This window comes from Muntiacus reevesi, chromosome 4 (genome assembly GCF_963930625.1).
Source record: "Muntiacus reevesi chromosome 4, mMunRee1.1, whole genome shotgun sequence".
Classification (NCBI taxonomy): domain Eukaryota; kingdom Metazoa; phylum Chordata; class Mammalia; order Artiodactyla; family Cervidae; genus Muntiacus; species Muntiacus reevesi.
The window spans coordinates 128,634,278-128,654,315 of record NC_089252.1 but is presented as its reverse complement, the minus strand read 5'-3'; the positions used below and the strand labels follow the sequence as shown (position 1 = coordinate 128,654,315).

The window sequence follows — 20,038 nt, the reverse complement described above, 5'->3', positions numbered from 1 at the left end:
CAATAAACTCTTTCATCTTGATTCTAAACTCTAAGTCTGCTCCGAGGTTTTTGAAGCATCCACTTGGTTTGAAGCCACTCAGAGAATCAGCAAAATAAGTGGTTTGAAGCACGCAAGAATATAAACCCTAAGCCTTTCCCAGTTTTGCATAATCATCATATTCATTTACTTTTTACTAAATTTGCCTATGTGAGAGTTAGGTTAACCAAAACTGTCTCTCCATTTTTGTTTTTTCTTTTTGATATTCTGACAGTGCTTTCCCAGTCTAGTGTCAAATTTTCCCAAATACTTAACACATTTGACAGCCATCAATTCTATTAAAGAACCACTGTAAAGAATTTAATAATAATATGGATATGTTAAAATTACTTAAAAATATTTATTTGTAAGTTGGAGTAACAGAATAGTTCAATAGGTGTTTTTGCCTTCTTTTTTAACAATCTTTATTCTGTCTAAACATACTACCTAATGGTAGAAATACCCACATTGTTTAATCTCTGATCCCAGTTTGGGGAAGAAAGCCAATGACAATTACTCCAAAGTGTCATTTGTAATGGGGAAAGGATTACTCCAGAATATGTTGTTGTTGTTTAGTTGCTAAGGCATGTCCAACTCTTTTGTGACCCCATGGACTGTACCCTGCCAGACTCCTCTGTCCAGGGTTTCCCAGACAAGAATACTGGCTTAGGTTGCCATTTCCTTCTCCCGGGCATGTTGCTGATCCAGAGATTGAACCCCCATCTCCTCCTTGGCAGGCAGATTCTTTACCACTGAGTCACCTGGGAAGCCCTCCAGAATACATTACCTGTGTTCATTTATTGAAAATAAATACTAATTGAGCACCCACTATGCCTTAGACACTAGGACTTTAGCAGTGAAGTCAGTTGAAGTCCCAGTTTACATGGAGCTTACCTTTCAGAATGAAAAACTGAGCAATACATAAATTAAGAGGAGCCTTAGATAATGTTATCAAGTCTTAGATGCATTTATTATTTTGTAGGATACAGGTGTATTCTCTTTCTTCATCCTGTTAAATAAGTAAACTTCTTAATCTCTAAATAGTATTTTTTTTAAAGAATTTTAGCTTGGTGTTGATGGTGGCTATTTTTTCCTTATGATGTAGTACACTCAGTCTAAACTTTGTGATATAGAGTGAGACTGTAAGATCATCAGAGTTGTTCACAAAATTAGCAAAGTTTAAATTATTCCATATTATAAATATGTTATCATACTAATGTTGAATTCAGTATGCTATATCTGATACATTCTGAAATATATTTTATACTCTCATCTGAACAGTGTATTATAATAATATGTGTATGTTAAGTATCATGGACTAGCATTTCTTCAGAGTTGGAATGAGGTTGATTTAATGACAGCAATCTATGTATACATAGCAGCAATGTATAGTCAACTAGGTCATTTTTTTTCTATTCCTTACACTCAAAAGTTTATATTTTAATGTTTTTTTTTTTCTTCCTGCTGGAATACATTTTTTAAAAATCTGGTATATGCCTTCAAATTTTTTTTATTCCCCTTTCAGGAATTTGCTGCTCTGACGAAAGAATTAAATGCTTGCAGGGAACAACTTTTAGAAAAGGAAGAAGAGATTTCTGAACTTAAAGCTGAAAGAAACAACACAAGGGTAAGTATAAAGCTGCCTCTGCTTGGAGGTAATTCCGTAGTTCAGAGTCTTACTTCTAACACAGTCACAAAAGCAGAGGCCTTTAAAGCTTCAGAAAGGCTTCATGCAGACACCAACTCACTGTCTGTTACTTAGAGTAAGAGAGAGTATACTACAAAACTCAGAACGGGAAGACAAGAAACCGAAATTACAGCCTTTCCTACTAAATCACGGTGTTGCCTTAAAAAATGTTAGTGTCTCTTCTGACCTTTGCTTTATTTGACTTTACAAGGAAGAGTGGCATTTCAGTAGTGAGTTCCAGGCTGTTTTGCAGTGGAGTAGATGGGTCATGCTTCAGAGACTGGGAGTGGGTCGGATGGTCGGGTCATAGGTTTGAAAGGGGAGCATGATTTTGCCTTCTGGGTACTAGGAGGGAATGGCCTAACCTTCATCCTCACCTCACCCCGGAAAAATAATAATTTTTTTAAAAGATATTAAAAATGTAAATTCACTGAAAGATGACTCTCCTAATTAAAAGAGGCATACCTTTTCTATTTTAGAAGCTCATGAAGGAGACTTCCAGTTATGATATTTTTATTTCATGAACCTGATGGAATTTACAGTATTCTGCTCTTGAAAACCCATGTATTTCTTTAATCACATGACCTTATTTTCTAGTTCAGAAAAAAACTTTACTAAATTTCAGACTGTGTAAATTGTCACATAACTCATAAATGAGAGAAGTTTTTCTAGTAAAATAATGTAAAGTAAAACCACTTTGGTGTGACTGTAGTTCAATTTCAATATGAAGTAAGTGAAAATATTTGAAGTGTTAAGAGTTCTGGCAGATTAATACTGAGAAAGTAAGGAATGTTAATTGTGTATTCATTGTATGCTTGGTCTTAGATAGTAATATGAAAATGACAACTCAATCTTGTAAGACAAAGCATGAATAAAGCTGGAAAACATTTTTTCTGCCTTTCTAAAAGCAATGATGTGGAGGATTTTTGTTGTTGATTACATCAAGGAAAATGGATTTATAAAGTCTTCCTTGTGCAAACCTATTGATTTATATGTAACAACTTAGTTACATAATCACCTCCCCCACCACCTCAAAAATATCTCAGGTCTCAAAATCAGAAAATCTTTTCTCTTCCCCCATAATTCCCTATTAAATGTTGCTAAGTGTAAGATTTTTGAATAGGTTTATGTAATAGTTTCTCCTTCTATGTGGTGTATTTTTCTTCTTGCTATAAATGCCCACTTACTGTTCATGGAGAGAAAAAAACAAAGGAGTGTGATCTCACACCCAAAGAGAATTTTTTATTAGATTGTGGGAAATTTTGAGTAGAATTGAATGTCTCAATTTCTAGGGTCCTGATAAGCTTGTGACTCTCTTTCCACACTGAGAGGCTAACATATGCTCACAAATTGAAATATATAACACAGAAAAGACAGTTCATAAGGAGAACTCATAAGTGGATGGAGGTTTTGTTGTTAATTTTGAGTATCAGCAAAAACAATAGATCAAAAAAGTATGATATTTGAGTGAATTTTATCTGTTCTCAAATAGAAAATAGAATTTTCAGAGGAAGATGAATGAATAAATTTTTCTTGTATATCACACAGTAATAATGATAATAATATAGTAACATATTAATTAAAGGTGAAATGTCTTTCTCAATGTTTTATGTTTTTAACTCACATTATCCTTACAGCAATCCTATGTCTCCATTTAACTGATGATAAACATAGTAACTTGCCCCAGGACACACAGCTCATAAGTGACACACCCAGAGTCTGCTCTGTGGCTTAAGCAAAGGCTATGTATTTTAAAAAGCATATTCCTGTTACAAGTAATGTGTGACTTAAGGGATTATCTCTAGGTAGGAGCAGAGTTTGTTCAATTTCTTGTAATTCAGTCCCAATCTGTTTAGTAATCTATTTTCTATCAGTTGTGTGGAAAGTAATGTGCTAGATATTTATTCTGATGTCACAGGTAAAAGCTGTGGCCATTTATCGTTTTGTCACTACAGATAAACCTGATCCTTGACCCCAAAATAAAAGTGTACAAGAAAAAAGCAAAGTAATCACTAGAGCTGCTCTTAAACTTAACTGCCTCAAGTAATTAAATTGAGAAAATCCAAATAAAGTCATCTTACTGTTATTCATGATTGTACAAAAATAAAAACTTCAAAAATTGTAGTGCATATTTACAGAAACATTCAAAAATCTTTATTGTTTAATGTTTCCACACTGAAAAGAATGTAGCAAAAAATGATGAAACAAAGTTTGTTATTTCTAAAACTTCTCTAACCATACCCAGGCAAGTTGTTTTTGTAGAAAACAGCATTCCTGCCATTATTTCAACATATTGAAATCAACTGCTGAAAATTACCACATTTTTGCAGAATTATTTGAGTTAATGAAAGGCTGAGGGAAAAATGGAAATATTGATATAGTTATTATCTCTTAATACAAGAGTAGAAAAGTTTTGTTGTTTCATTTTTGCTGTTGTTTTAACTGCTCTGGTACCTGAAGAGCTGAAAGATGACTTATTAACAGTGTTTCAGAATGCAACTAGGAGAAGGAAATGGCACCCCACTCCAGTACTCTTGCCTGGGAAATCCCATGGACTGAGGAGCTGGTGGGCTTCAATCCATGGGGTAATGAAAAGTCAGACCCAACTGAGCTACTTCCCTTTCACTTTTCACTTTGAGGCATTGGAGAAGGACATAGCAACCCGCTCCAGTGTTCTTGCCTGGAGAATCCCAGGGACGGGGGAGCCTGGTGGGCTGCCGTCTGTGGGGTCGCACAGAGTCGGACACGACTGAAGCGACTTAGCAGCAGCAGCAGCAGCAGATTACAACTATTGCGTGACTTGGAAAGAGAAGTTAGGGTTTCAAGAACTAGTCTTAATGTTAGTCATGAATAATGACACTATAATTTCATTTCACAGGTCATAAACTAAAAAAAAAAAGACAATCATCCTTAGTTTAAATTAAAGACTGAGTTTGAAACATTCCTTACTATGCCCTTACTTTTGTTTTGAACCAAAAGAATTACGTTAAATAAATGTTCAAATACAATCAGACACTAAAGAAAAGCTTCCCATTCTTGATAAGCCTGTCTGTACAAATTAAAATCCCTCTAAAGTTATTTTCTTGAGGAGGAGAAATTACAATCCAATTGAGAAAAGGAAGACCCTAGTAGTTAAAAGCAGGTAAAATATGTGTGTGTTTGGGTTCATGTATATTTTTTATGAAGTGCTACAATAGGATATGACAAATACAAAAGTGAGTAAGGTACAACATATGTTCTCCCTACAGCTATTCAATGTGGGACTCAAGCATGTGCATAAAACACATTGTTGTTTAGTCACTAAGTCATGTCCAACCCTTTTGTGACCCTATGGATCATAGCCCACCAGACTCCTCTGTTCATGGGATTTCCCAGGCAAGAATACTGGACTTGGTTGCCATTTCCCTCTCCAAGGAACTCTTTTCTTAATGTGTAAAGAAAACAAGATCCTGTAGGGTATCTAAGCCATGTTTGAGAGTAAAGGATACTAAGTGGACTGATTAAGAAAGCAATCGATTTGAATGTTTTCATTTTCAGATGTTGCTATTGTGTTATTTGACCACAGTATTACAGAGGCCAAATTAATTTACAGGGTAGAATACATTTCTACTTGAATACTATATGTGACTGAAGATAATTGCACACAGGGTGATATTGTAGAAAGACTTATAGTTTTACAAATTTAGTTTAAAAATTCTCAGTGAGGCAATATGTGTCTATGGATGTAGGATTTGATTTGTTTGTGTGTATACATATCCAGGCTGTGGTCACTTAAAGTGAATTCCAACAGAAATTATGGGCCCCTCCCATAGTCCCTCCAGCCCTTTGAGTGTATACCAAAAGGTGCCTTCTGCAAGGCTCATTAAACATTAGACTAAAGATTTATTCCTAGCAAAGGTGTGCAAATTAGTAGACTGTTAGTGGCATCTTGGGTAAGTTCCCTTTTATTTGTAATAGGTTTTCACTTGAAGCTTAAAAGCCATAGATACCTTCTAGATTAGAACATTTTTTGGCCACATGCTCCAAGATAGATAATTTACATGCATTATTACTTTAGTTCAACAAGTATTAAGCCTCTATTATATAGAATATTTTTCCAGGCATCAAAGAGTGTTCAGAATAGTTAAATTGTCAAACCCTTAAGGAGTCTGGTTTATATCACTAAAAACACAACTGTTTTTGTTATTATATGGATGAGAGTTCCCAATTGCACAAAACAGTACAATTTGCCATTTTAATCAAGAAGGCTCTAATTAAAGCCTATGAGGAATGTCTAAACTGAGCTTACGTGCACAATTTCTAGGACCACATTTCTTAGCTTTGTAAGTTTTTCTTCCATCCCAAGTCCCAGAAACACGCAGCCTCTGCTAATACCTTTACCAGCAAGAGGGATGGCCCTTACCCAGCGTGTTACCTCACCTGACTCCCCTCAGAATCTCTCCTGTGCAGGGGGCCGGCTCTTAAGTCACATGTCTGCCATCTGGTGGTAAACATGCCTGAAAAGTGTTTCTTGGATTGTCCGTTGGAATGATGGCATTCAGAATGTGGGGACCTATCTAACATGGAAGGTAAATTCAAAAGATTTGAGGCAACCTGAGATGTCAGTCTGCATTACCACCCACCTTTTATCATACTTGTTTTCGTATTAAAATTCCAAAAAGCAGCAATACTGATATGTACCTACCCAACAATACAAATAGACTTCTTAGGCAAACATAAAATCTCCTTTTCACAAAAAAGAAGATTCATAGTCTCTTGTTACTGTATTCAGCTATATGCATATGGTTCTTCAGTGCACAATTATGCTCTCATTAAATATCAATATTATCTTAACATTTTGTAACCTATGAACTACTTAGGTATTCATCAGAATTAATATCAGATCAGTTCAGTTCAGTCGCTCACTCATGTCTGACTCTTTGCGACCCTATGGACTACAGCACACCAGGCCTTCCTGTCCATAACCAACTCCGGAGTTTACTCAAGCTCATATCCGTTGAGTCAGTGATGCCATCCAACCATCTTATCTTCTGTCATCCCCTTCTCCTTCTGCCTTCAATCTTTCCCAGCATCAGGGTCTTTTCAAATGAGTCAGTTCTTCGCATCAGGTGGCCAAAGTATTGGAGTTTCAGCTTCAGCTTCAGTCCTTCCAGTGAATATTCAGGACTGATTTCCTTTAGGATGGACTTGTTGGATCTTCTTGCAGTCCAAGGGACTCTCAAGAGTCTTCTCCAACACCACAGTACAAAAGCATCAATTCTTCGGCGCTCAGATTGCTTTATAGTCCAACTCTCACATCCATACATGACCACTGGAAAAACCATAGCCTTACATAGACTGACCTTTTTTGGCAAAGTAATGTCTCTGCTTTTTAATAGGCTATCTAGGTTGGTCATAACCTTCCTTCCAAGGAGTAAGCGTCTTTTAATTTCATGGCTGCAGTCACCATCTGTAGTGATTTTGGAGCCCAAAAAAATAAAGTCTGACACTGTTTCCACTGTTTCCCCATCTATATCCCATGAAGTGATGGGGCCAGATGTCATGATCTTAGTTTTCTGAATGTTGAGCTTTAAGCCAACTTTTTCACTCTCCTCTTTCACTTTCATCAAGAGGCTCTTTAGTTCTTCTTCACTTTCTGCCATAAGGGTGGTGTCATCTGCATATCTGAGGCTATTAATATTTCTCCTGGCAGACTTGATTCCAGCTTGTGCTTCATCCAGCCCAGTGTTTCTCATGATGTACTCTGCATGTAAGTTAAATAATCAGGGTGACAATATACAGCCTTGACGTACTCCTTTCCCGATTTGGAACCAATCTGTTATTCCATATCCAGTTCTAACTGTTGCTTCCTGACCTACATGCATATTTCTCAAGAGGCGGGTCAGGTGGTCTGGTATTCCCATCTCTTTCAGAATTTTCCACAGTTTATTGTGATCCACACAGTCAAAGGCTTTGGCATAGTCAATAAAGCAGAAATAGATGTTTTCCTGGAACTCTCTTCCTTTTTTGATGAATGTAAAATAGAATAAAAAGTAAAAACATAGCAAGAAAATGGGAAAATAATTTAATATATGCTGTGTATATGATACAATAAAGTAGAAAGATCTTGTTTTCTCCAACTGATCACAAAGTCCTATTAGGAAATATAAATTCCAATTCTAAACCTTGATTCCTGGACCTATGTATATAGACCCATACATATCCTGAGAAAAACTGAACCTTGCTTTTATCATTAATTCTGAGTGTATACTTACTACGGAAAGAGAACATCCCAGCCTAGCAATGTGTTGTCTCTCAGCTTAAATCAAAATAGATTCTTCCTTGGGTGACTTAACCATTCTTTAGGATTAGCAGCTTCTGAACAATGTGATGGCATGGTAAAACCAGGGCTGAGAGCATCAGTCAATTGCATTAGCCCTTTCACTGTATTTTTTTAGGAGGTGGTGCAAAAGTAGTGTTGTGTATGATAACAGGATAGTTAGCAAAAATCTAATAAGATGGTGTTACTGGTAGAGGCATAGCCATTAGAGAAGGCAAATCTATATTCAGAAAAAGTGTTTATTACAGTAACAAAAACAGCTGCTTTTTTAATGGGAGGGTTTGACTTAATCTGCTTGCTTCAAGATGGATAGTTGGTTTCCAAGTATATTGTATTCAGAGGTTCAAGGTTGATGGCTACAGCAAATAACTTAGCTGTTCGTCTGGAGTAGTAGCCTATCAACCTTAATGATGAGAAGCCCATTTTGTCGGGTCAATAAATAAGTCCTATCCCTGAAACCATGGTCCCTAGTTTATGCCCACTGAGCAAATGCTGTGGTGGTCAAACAGGCCAATATGCACTGGATGAATCATCTTGTCTACCAGGTTATTGGAAAGCTTTACACCAGTGAGTACCAAAGATGTAGTTTTAGCTTAGAGCTAATATCCAAAGAAATGTTTGTGTTCTCTTTTCCTTAGCAGTTACTACGTCGCTGTAGGTCCCTTTAGGGAAGATTTTCTGATTATCTATTGCTTCATATCAGACCACCCCAAAATGTAGTGACCCAATCAATATTTTACTACACTCACAGTTCTGTGGGTCAGAGATTCAGAAAGGCCATGGGTATGACAGTCCTTTTCTGCTGCTTAAGTTTTGGGCTCTCAGCTGGGGTGACTTGAGGTTTAGTGGGCTTCCCAGGTGGCTCAGTGGTAAAGAATCCACCAGCTGATGCAAGAGATGCAGAAGACACAGTTTCAATCCCTGAGTCTGAAAGATGCCCTGGAGAAGGAAATGACAGCCCACTCTAGTATTCTTACCTAGGAAACCCCATGGATAGAGAAGCCTGGCAGGCTACAGCCCATGGGATTGTAAAGAGTTGGACACGATTGAGCACACACGCAGTGACTGGTAAATGATATTTTTTTAACCTGAAAAAGCAAAAAATATATAGTGTTAGTCATTTTTCACGGTGGAAATACTCCCACTGTTGCTGATTTCAAACTACCAACATGCTGTCACTGAATGCAGAGTTGGGAAAAAATGCACAGTAGTGAACCATTATATAGTATTTCTATTATTCAAATACAATTGAAATAAACAACCCCGTGGACATTGGTAATAGTAAAATATAGTAAGATAATTAGGAAATGATATATTTTGAGTGTTTACTGTTTTTTAAAAAATATTTAATCATTTGTTGTTGTTCAGTCTCTAAGTCATGTATGATTCTTTGAGATCCCAGGAACTGCAGCACGCCGGGCCTTCCTGTCCTTCACTATCTCCTAGAGTTTGCTCAGACTCATGTCCATTGAGTCATAAGCTTACATAATTTAAGCTTTAACTACCTGTGTTTAACCACAAGCTCACAAGATTTCTGAAAATTATCCTCTCTCATAAGATGGTATGGGACAACTTTAGCATATGGTCTTCAGGTGGTGACTCAAATATCTGCAGATTGAAAGGTCTACTTGTGAGATGACTTCTTTGTTCTTGTGTCTGGCACCTAGGCTGGAGTGACTGAAAGACAGACAGGTTTGACTGGGACTTTACATGTAAGAACCTCCATGTGAGCTCTAGGGCACTGTGGTCTCAGAGTAGTGAATTTTTATGCAGTGGCTCCAGGACCTAAGACAAGTGTTCCAGTGAACTAGCTGGAAACTGCATTACCTCTTAGGACCTAGACTCAAAAGTCACAAATTGTAACTTACAACACAGGTTGGTTAGACCAGTCACAGACCTCCACAGATTCAAGCAGAGGGAACACAGGTTGTGTTTTGCAAGGTGACTGCTTTACGTGAAGTCATGCATGGTCATCAAGACAAATAAGATGTAACTTACCAGTGAAACATGCCAGCTCATTGGAATTTGGGAAATAAGAATATTTTCCAAATTTCCTTTTTCTAATTCTTGGGGATGCCTTTTCATTTTCAGAGTAGTTCCAAGGTTTCCGAATAAGCTATCTGGTAAGGCTCTGAATTCATCATACATTGTAATTCAGTGACCTCTCCTAAATCAGGTTCTTTATCTTTTTTTCTGTTTTGTCTTGGGACCTCAGTAAGAGGCTCTTCTGAGCAGCCACAGCAACTTCTGGGTTCTCTGAGCATTGACCTAAATTTTAAAACCTTATGTGAGCCATTTTATTTCTTTTAACTCTTCAATGCAGTTCAAAGCAGCCAGCTCACCTCATTGTCCTTATATTCTTCCTGCCCTTCAAGATGGTCTCTTGTCCCTATGACTCAGTCCATCAAAGCCTTACTTTTAGAGGCACCTCATTTCAGGACAACTCAGGTGGTCATTTAACTATCCATGAATCATAGAAGATACTGTTCCATCTTTTGATGTTAGTCTAATTATTGATTTGTCCAATCTATCTGGGTCAGATATCCCAGATTCCCATTTGCTTGAGGAGTTGTTACTAACAGACATAGCTCTTACAAACTACTGTTTTAATCACTGTTCATTTATTCATTCAACAAAAATTTATGCACATCTGTTATGTGCCAGTCTTCTAGGCACTAAGAGATATGGCAATGGACAAAATAGGGAAAATATTAATAAATAAAAATACTTTCCTCATGGAACTTACATTGTTTTTTGAGAGACAGACTTAAACAAGGTAAATGTGTAAAATAAATGGTGAATTAGATATAGACAAATGCTGAGAAGGGAAAACTAATATCAGATAAAGTTGGAGCAGTAGGCAGAGCTCTATAACTTATGTGAAACAGCTTGGATTTAACCAGTGCATACGTCTATAGGTGTGTCTATAGAATCTATAGAATTCAGGGGAGTAGAATACCATGATTATAATCAGAGGTTGGTAAATAGAAGCTCTTTGAAAATATTGATTGTATCATCTTCATACTGAAGAACTTTAACTATTATTTTGATGCTTAAATATGACTCCTACTGACTGATCTATATACACTTAGGATCTCAGATATTTGTGGGGTTTTTTTGTTAGTAATAGGCAAAGTTTTCTGATACTCTGAACCATAAGTTAATGATAGTGAATACAGAAAAATTAACTTATTAGGAACTGAGAAATGTGACATTAATATGTGACACTGAAATTAATAGCAGTATTGTGGAAAAACTAAATTTTTCATTATAGTATGATCTTTAGGAAAACTCTTGAAAGATAATAGTTTTTCTTTACATCTTTCCAACTCAGGATATTATATCTGCTTTTTCCTTTATTATTTCAGTTATCCTGCTTGTTTTGCCTAGACACCATTTGTTAGCCTATGCTTTTACTCACCTTCCAAAAATCTTTTCTCCTTACTAGTCATATGTTGTTCAATTCAGTTTAGTTGCTTAGTTGTGTCTGACTCTTTGTGACCCCATGGATCGCAGCATGCCAGGTCTCCCTGTCCATCACCAACCCCCAGAGTTTACACAAACTCATGTCCATTGAGTTGGTAATGCCATCCAACCATCTCATCCTCTGTTGTCCCCTTCTTCTCCCGCCTTCAATCTTTCCCAGCATCAGGGTCTTTTCAGATGAGTCAGTTCTTCCCATCAGGTGGCCAAAGTATTGGAGTTTCAGCTTCAGCATCAGTCCTTCCAATGAATATTCAGGACTGATTTCCTTTTGGATGGACTGGTTGGATCTCCTTGCAGTCCAGGGGACTCTCGAGTCTTCTCCAAAGACACAGTTCTTCATCAGCAAAATTTTAATAACTGAAAATAGTTCTTTTTTTTCATATACCTTTGCTTTTAGTTGCAGAACTGCATTATAAAATAAAGGTGAAACTCCAATTCACAAAACACTTAAAAGCAAAATTTATTTGGGAAAAGTCAGAGCATAAAGTCTGTGACAGAATGAGACGTTGCTCACTGGACTTTCCCCTAATCTCTACCATGGCATCAGAGACTACTCTGGGTGAATGTGCATTCCAGAGCAGACAGTTTAATAATTATGTCCTTTAATCTCTTTTCCCAAAATGATTGCTGCTGGTCTCAATTACTATATTCCAGTCAGCTGCATATATTTTTCTATTTTGTGATCCAAGAATTTAATTGTGAATAAAATCATTAGTGTTACCACATTAATTACTATAGCAACATGTGATTGTCATTATAATCAAGTTTAAAGCAACATGAAGTTTATGCTCATTTCCTTCAACTTAAAAAATTTAAATGAATAGATATAAGTGAAATTAATTTTGACTTTAAATTCTGTTTTCTAACAAAGTCTTCATTGTATAACATTTTTCAGTAGTTACCCTATTTATTGGATCTTCCCTTATGGCTCAGCTGGTAAAGAGTCTGCCTGCAAAGCAGGAGATCTGGGTTCGGTCCCTGGGTTGGGAAGATCCCCTGGAGAAGGGAAAGGCTACCCACTCCAGTATTTTGGCCTGGAGAATTCCATGGACTGTATAGTCCATGGGGTCACAAAGAGTTGGACACGACCAAGTGACTTTCACTTTCACATATGGTGTGTTCTAGTTCTCCTTAATTTAAACTGAAATTATTAAATCTTATAAAAGAATGCATATAATTCACAATATATTTTAATTTAATAAATTGTTGTATGGTAGAAATGCAATTTACTTTTAGTATATTGTTCCATAAACCCTGGTTTATGAACTCAGGTTTGTGTTTCATTGATGCTAGTATCATCTGATGTTATCATTAGATAATATATAAATCTGCAGTCTGCTAAGTTAGAAATCATCTCTGTGCATTAGTGACCTGTGTTCATAAAGCAATGGCATTTTCTGTTAAACCCAATAGCTATTACTGGAGCATTTGGAGTGCCTTGTGTCACGACATGAAAGGTCACTAAGAATGACGGTGGTGAAGCGACAAGCCCAGTCACCTTCGGGAGTGTCCAGCGAAGTTGAGGTTCTCAAGGCGCTGAAATCTTTATTTGAGCACCACAAGGCCTTGGATGAAAAGGTATAGTACTGTGAAAGGACTATTACAATTTTATATGTCAATTATAACTTCAATAAAGCTGAAATTAAAAATCAAACTACTGGGAAAAAGGTATAGTATTGCCAAAAGATTTCAAGCTTAACTATGCTTTTGTCATCATCATCAAACTCCTTGTCTTCATCCACGACTCAGCTGACTGCTGAAGTTAGTCATTTCAGAGGAGCATATTCGAGTTACAGGAAAAACCACTCAAAAAATGCAACTGGACTATTACATGTATGTAAGTAATATTCATAACCACATCCTTTTTTTTAATACCACTGACTCTGTGGCTTATTAAGACTTCTATTATGGCACACTGTGGTCCTAGTCCAGATGGCCATTTAAAATTTAGCATTGCCATTTAGCCTCTCCTTCTTTCTCCCTTCCTGTCTCCCTTTCTCTGCCCACCCCACAGCCTCTCTCCTCCCTGCCTCTCTGAAGTGTGCGCCATGTAGAAGACTAGTAGCTGGCAGTAAAACATCTTGAGATGTAAACTGGATGTACTTTAACCTTTAGAGAGTCACATTAGAAGTTTGCCCTTTTATTTTGGGGATTTCTAATAGCTTAGTACTGAACACACATTTATTTTATTTTAAGAGTCTCCACATGGGACAGCATAAGGTATTAGTAGCAAAATCTGCTTTAGGTCTTTTTTAAAGTAACTGTAAGTTCTCTTCACTGTTACTCAAATAAGTCCTATGGACATTAATAAGCCAATATGATGATAATATTCTTTGGAGATTAGTAAGGCTTATGACATGATTTCAATTTTGTAAAATTTCAAAGATGAAATTTTTAAAATTAATAAGGCTTTAGGATTTTGTAGAGTGGAAATTGGGCCACTTCATTGTAAAGTATCTGACAAGTTCTGAGCATTAAAATCCAAACTAGGGATTATTACTCAGTTATATATAGATTTTGAGCATACAGATACTTTTGCTGTATTTAACATTTATATCCATACATATTTTTATCATCAGTCTTTCAGATGTTCTTAGAGCAGGGGATTTTGTGCATGTATAAGGATAACTACAATTCTGTCTTCAAGATTATTAATAAGAAACTGTATCTTAATTTTAGTATGAGAGGCAACTAGTTTATGAATAATTTTGAATAAAACACAAATGGATATTATATAAAAATCCCTGTCTATAGTATCAACTAATATCAAATCGTAATTTAATATATTTAATGTTTACTTTCTTATTATATTTCTTTTCTTATTATAAAAATGCATTAATAAGAATTAGCAAGTCTGTACATTTATAGAATAGCTATTATGTGTTAGACTCCTTGGCATATATTTGGCACACTCTCTTTACAAGTAAGGAGTTCATAACGCTGGAGTTCACATGTCAATAACAGGCCATGTGAAGCAAAGATATATACTATGTGATACGGAGTCACAGGAAAAGTTGCAACTAGTTGTGCTTGAAGAAGTAATAAGAATGTCAAGAATGTCTTCACAGAGGGGGTGACATTTGATCTGGGTATTAAAATGTGTAAGGGTTGTTAGGCAGAGAAGTAAAGATACTCTAAGCAATATGCTCAATATGTGACCTAACCAAGAGCTTTGAAAAGAGCATGGCCTATTCAGAGAAAATTTAACAGTTTTCAGTGACTTGAATGAGGGTCTAGAGAGTGAATAATTTTGGCTGTTCCCCAGATGTGCTCTGACATCACTTAAGTGAGGGATGCTCTTATGAAAAAAAATGAATAGAAGGCAATAAACAAAACGGCACTTCGTACAAATATGAATACATTTAAGAAGAAAATGATTGTTGTACAACTTAGGATCTAAAAGTAATTTAGTACATGTTAAAGTTCAGTGAGCTTAGCATAAGCTATTTCATATTGTGACTGGAGGAACTGTAATAGGGTTTAGTAACTCACCAAAAGTACCCTGAATGTTGCTAAGTTCAGGGGCAACTGGATTGATCATCAGCTAAGTAATAACAAATAGCCTGAAGGAAAAGTATTAAGAGCTTGGACTTTGGAGTTAGACTGAACTAGACAAGTGTCTTAAGTTCTTTAAGCTGTTTTCTCTTCTTTTGAATGAAGAGAATAATAATACCTACCCTACCTAGTAGAGTTGTCTTACATGTAAAGCTCCCAGCCAGTACTTAGTAAATGACAAATGCTCAGTAAATGTTAGTGAATGTTATTATTAATGACAAATTTCAGCACTTGACAAAAATTACAAACTATGTAAAGATATTAGTATCACTGTTGATTCACATGCTTATTTAAATTATCATTTCATTTAATTATTGAGAGGTTGACATGTGCCTAAGCACCTTCATAAACAATTTTCCTAACTAAGAATAGCTCACAGCTTCTTGTGGAGATCAGAGGTGAGCAGAGACCCATATAAACAAGTACTTACAATATTCTATTTTAAGTGCTATGGTTATTAACATAAAACATATATGAAAGATCAGAAGAAGATGCAATTAATTATATCATGGATAGGAAACCACCTACTTTGCCACAGAAGGTTTAGAACACAAGAAGAGCCAAATAAAATACAGACTAAGCATGGCTCTGGACAGTTGCAATGACTGGCAGTCTTCATTATTAATGTCCTCATTTATTTAGTCACTGAGCTGTAGGGTAGAATACACACCAATTAGCTAAGACCAGCAGTGATTTTGGCATAGTTCTCCAATATGTTTACCAATTTTGTGGGCTAGAGGAAAAGAAAAATGTATGACTTTTAAATATAGTACTCTAACCTACTTATTTCAGTCTAAATGTGATCTGATTAGTGTTGCATATGTTGAGGTTAATCTACATTTTGACTATTTCATATTGCTCTTCTCATCAACCAAGATTCTTAGATTTTTATCAGAATATGCATATTTTATATCTAATATTTTAGGAAATGGTGCATAAAACTTTACAGTCATCCCTGTTAAATATCAAGGACATCTACTAAGATTTCTGTTGATATCTGCATTCAACATATCAGCAGTCCTCCGAATTTTCATGCATTTGGAATATTTGCTTTGTTTGCGTCTTTCCAAGCACTCATAGAAAAAAGTATTTCCCAAGTCAAATCATCGAAGATTTCCTACTAAGTCACTCTTGTTCAGTTATTAATCAGCATAAGTTTCATGCATTTTTATGAACAGTTGGATATTTGTCTAACAGCATTGGTACCTGGCAGCCAATCTGGCATACTTAAATATCATGAAGGATCTTGTGTAATTATACTTGATATCAAATATCCATTTATGCATGTATTACTAATTTTCAGATTTTAAACATAATGAAATATAATGAAAATATTAATGAAATTAGTATTAAAACTCCACTCAGGCATTAATTCTTTCTTATTTAAGATGTATTTCATGAGTTAAGTACACCCAGTCACCTGAATAATTTCAGTTTTCATTATGCTGTATTAAAATAATTGAGATTTTTAAAAAAATTCTGATTAGAGTCTAGATTCATAAGCTATCACTTGTTTTTTTATGTCTGCTAACTAGAAAATGTACTTCACTTTTAAATTTATTATGTATATAGGTTTCTAGATATTCTGTGTATTTAACTTATATCCCCAGTTAAATCTTACTTTAAAAAAAGAAAAGACTATTAATTAAACTATACCATTAATAAATTGATAAAATTGAACTTTATTATATATTTATATAATTACATATTATAAATGCTTACTGTTATATTCCCATGAAAAATCAATGTTAATCATAAAGAATCTAAAACTCACCATGAATTCTGTTTTAAATTAAATCTATAAGTTTTGTTGATTTTTTTAAGGAAAATTAAACTGCTGTAGTCATTTATTTTAGTTTAGCCAAACTTCTTTCTCTGAGCTTTTCTACTTTTGATGCATTTAATATGAAGCATATCTACAAACCTGAACATATGATAACTAAAACAATTTTAGAAGTTCTAAGAAAACAAAGATCAAAGAAACTCTTCTCTGAGTTTCATTTGTATATGAAACATTTGGAAATCATTACTTTCAAACTGAATGTGCATTCTTTGGTTCTGTAAAATATAATGGTTTAACCTTTGGTATCTGAAAAGTAGTTAGGAATTCCAGAGGAATTACATACTTTCCAGTCCCTCAATAACAATGTAGACCTCTAACCAATGCAAAATTAATTTTGTGAGCAATGGGCAACAATTTTCAGGTTCTAAGAATCCTTTGCTTTTAGACAAATTATTTTGTACTAAACATCAAAGGAAAAAGCTTATTTTTAAAAGCAGTAAAAGTTTTTTGCCTGTATCTTATGATTAATCAGTGACTGTTTTTCAGATGAATTCATAATAAGCTTTTGAACTTTGCCTCCCCTTACTATGTATCAGAATTCAGTGCAAGGGTATTTGATCTTAATTGAAACACTAGAAGGACTTGCTTACAAGAAAAATCCCTTGATACAGTCATATTGTAAAGTGACAGCATAGTCATAGTATTCCTGAGCACTTAAGGCTATAAATAGTTTAAAAGTTTGCCAAATGTGACTGTCTCTGGTAATATTAATGGGTTCAGCACAGTTCAATATGTATGGGATGTACATTACTGCACATATTTTGGTTTTTCTTCTAGGTAAGGGAGCGACTGAGGGTTTCTTTAGAAAGAGTCTCTGCACTGGAAGAAGAACTAGCTGCTGCTAATCAGGAGGTAACATACCAAACTTTCTCCTCTTTCGAGGTGCAATATCGATAACATTATATCCCGTGTGTTTCACGTCACTTTTATTAAAACTGTCACAAAAAATAAATTACATTCTGTATATGCCACTGAACAAGGCCTGTTCAAACTAGTTGCCAGACTCATGTTTTCTGATTTCTGGTGATTCAGATCTGTCACTAAGAGATGAAAGGAAAATTATCAAGAGCTAGTGATATGAGAGGTACTGAGATGGGGATTTAGAAAGACTGCAGTCAGATTGCCAGTCCTTTTAAGAAGCAAAACACAGCTTCAAAACTGGAAAACTTGTCAAATATCTGTTAAATTAGGAAATTGTTACAAATGAAGCATTGTGCCCATGTTTAGTGGCATCACTGAACCCAGTCTTTTGCTCTCATTCATGACGTTAAGAAAGTATTTTATAATCATCCATGAGATTTACATTTAATTCTTTCCTTTAGAATATTTTATTTCCTTGGTTGTTTGTCTACCAATGAACTTGAGTCATTGGATAAGATATAGATGAGTGATAGATAGATAGATGAATCTCAAATTAAATGTATACAGGCCACTAAAATAGCCCCATCTCTCTCTGTCTCACTCCTCTCTGATAATTATTTACAAGGCTACCTTTTTTCAGAAGTCTGTTCCAGAAATGTAAATACAGGTATTATTATTACTAAACAATTTAGCAAAATCTTCCTACTTTTAAATACTTAAGCAAGTGGGAGGTCAGTGTCCCTAATTATACGTTTTACCAAGAGATTCTTAACAAAATAATACTTATATTTGCATTTCACATACAAACAAGTATACATTTACAATCATGCTAAAAATCTTGTCTGGTACAAACTTCCTTGTTTTTTAAAATTAGCTAGGCTAATTAAATGAGCTTCTATAGGCTTTTGTTTGTTCTAGGTTTAACAATTTAAATTTCAGAAATAATGCATTTGCCATTTTCACAGATGATTTTGCAGTTAGCATCCTTTAACACTTTTCTTTATGTAATCTATTCTTCGGAGACTTCATCCATATCTCCTTCATCCAAGATTTCAACCATCACTCCTTTGAAAAAGAAACCAAATCTATAACTCAGCGTTCATGCTCTTTTCTGAGCTCCACTAAAGATTTTAAAAATTGGTTTGGCATCTTCAAGGGCTCTGCTAATGTTTGTATACATTGTTCTCTGCCACAGGTGTCCAGCAAGCGTTAATCAAGGATTAAACCAGTTTAAGATTTAATAATGAAGACATGCACTAAAGGGACTGTAAACATTTATAGACACCAATTTCAATTTTTCTAGTTAACAAAAAGTTACCATGTGGGCTGATGGGCCTCCCTAGGTTTCCCTAGTGGCCCTAGATTCTCTGTGGCACATTAATGAAGTGAAATAAAGAGTCTTATTAAAAAGAACATGAGATAACTATATGTTCTGTTCTGAAAGCACCAAAGAATTCTATTATGGAAAAAGGAAGCAGTTGCACAGATTGCTCCTGATTTTGCACAACTACAAGTAATAGTAATACAATTTTTAAAAATTAATTAGTTAAGAAAATAATGCATTATTATAGGACTAGAAAAAAAACTAGCCAAACTGTTACCATTAGTTGTCTTTGGTGTTTGCAAACATGTACTATATATTTCTATAGTCTCTGATTTTTTTAAATAACTTTCCATTATATTTATAAATAAATGAAATAATAAGCATTTTAGAGTCAGATGCCATTTTCCATATTAGATTATTCTATTGTTAATTAATAATAGCAATAGCTAATATTTATTGAGTGCTTTAAATTTCTAGGCTTTAGGCTAAATACACACAAATCAGCAGAATAATACTGGAAGTTCAGTTCAGTTCAGTCACTTAGTCATGTCTGACTCTTTGCGACTTCATAGACTGCAGCATGCCAGGTTTGCTACTATTATTTTACAAGTGAATCCAGAGAGATTATTTCTCCTAATGTACCACTATTCTCTCCTACTTGAAAGTGTGATTGTCTTTGAATTTATCTTAGCTCTATGCATTCAGGGGGTTTCGATCCATGCGTTTAACCTTATCCACAGTCTATCCTGCATTCATTTGTTCTGATTTTTCCATATACATCAAAACCACCATGGTTCAGATCTTCCTTATTCTCAACTGGAATATTACAATAGGGTTTCTGCTGTATAATTCTTCAAGGTTAAACCGACTAAGCAAAACTCCATTCATACTGATTATTATCATAATATTTTCTGATATATAATGTAATCTATGCCATATTAATAT

General features: G+C 35.1%; 1 protein-coding gene across 4 annotated transcripts in view; it reads left to right on the top strand.

Moving 5' to 3' along the window:
• The window catches only part of PPFIA2 (PTPRF interacting protein alpha 2), a 472,755-nt gene that overhangs the window by 267,793 nt on the left and 184,924 nt on the right, over positions 1 to 20,038 (top strand). For all 4 annotated transcript variants that reach the window (XM_065935474.1, XM_065935476.1, XM_065935473.1 and 1 more), the window contains 3 exons: positions 1,544 to 1,645; positions 12,924 to 13,088; positions 17,686 to 17,760. In XM_065935474.1, coding sequence (XP_065791546.1) covers positions 1,544 to 1,645; positions 12,924 to 13,088; positions 17,686 to 17,760 — 342 coding nt within the window. The remainder of the gene's footprint in view (positions 1 to 1,543; positions 1,646 to 12,923; positions 13,089 to 17,685; positions 17,761 to 20,038) is intronic.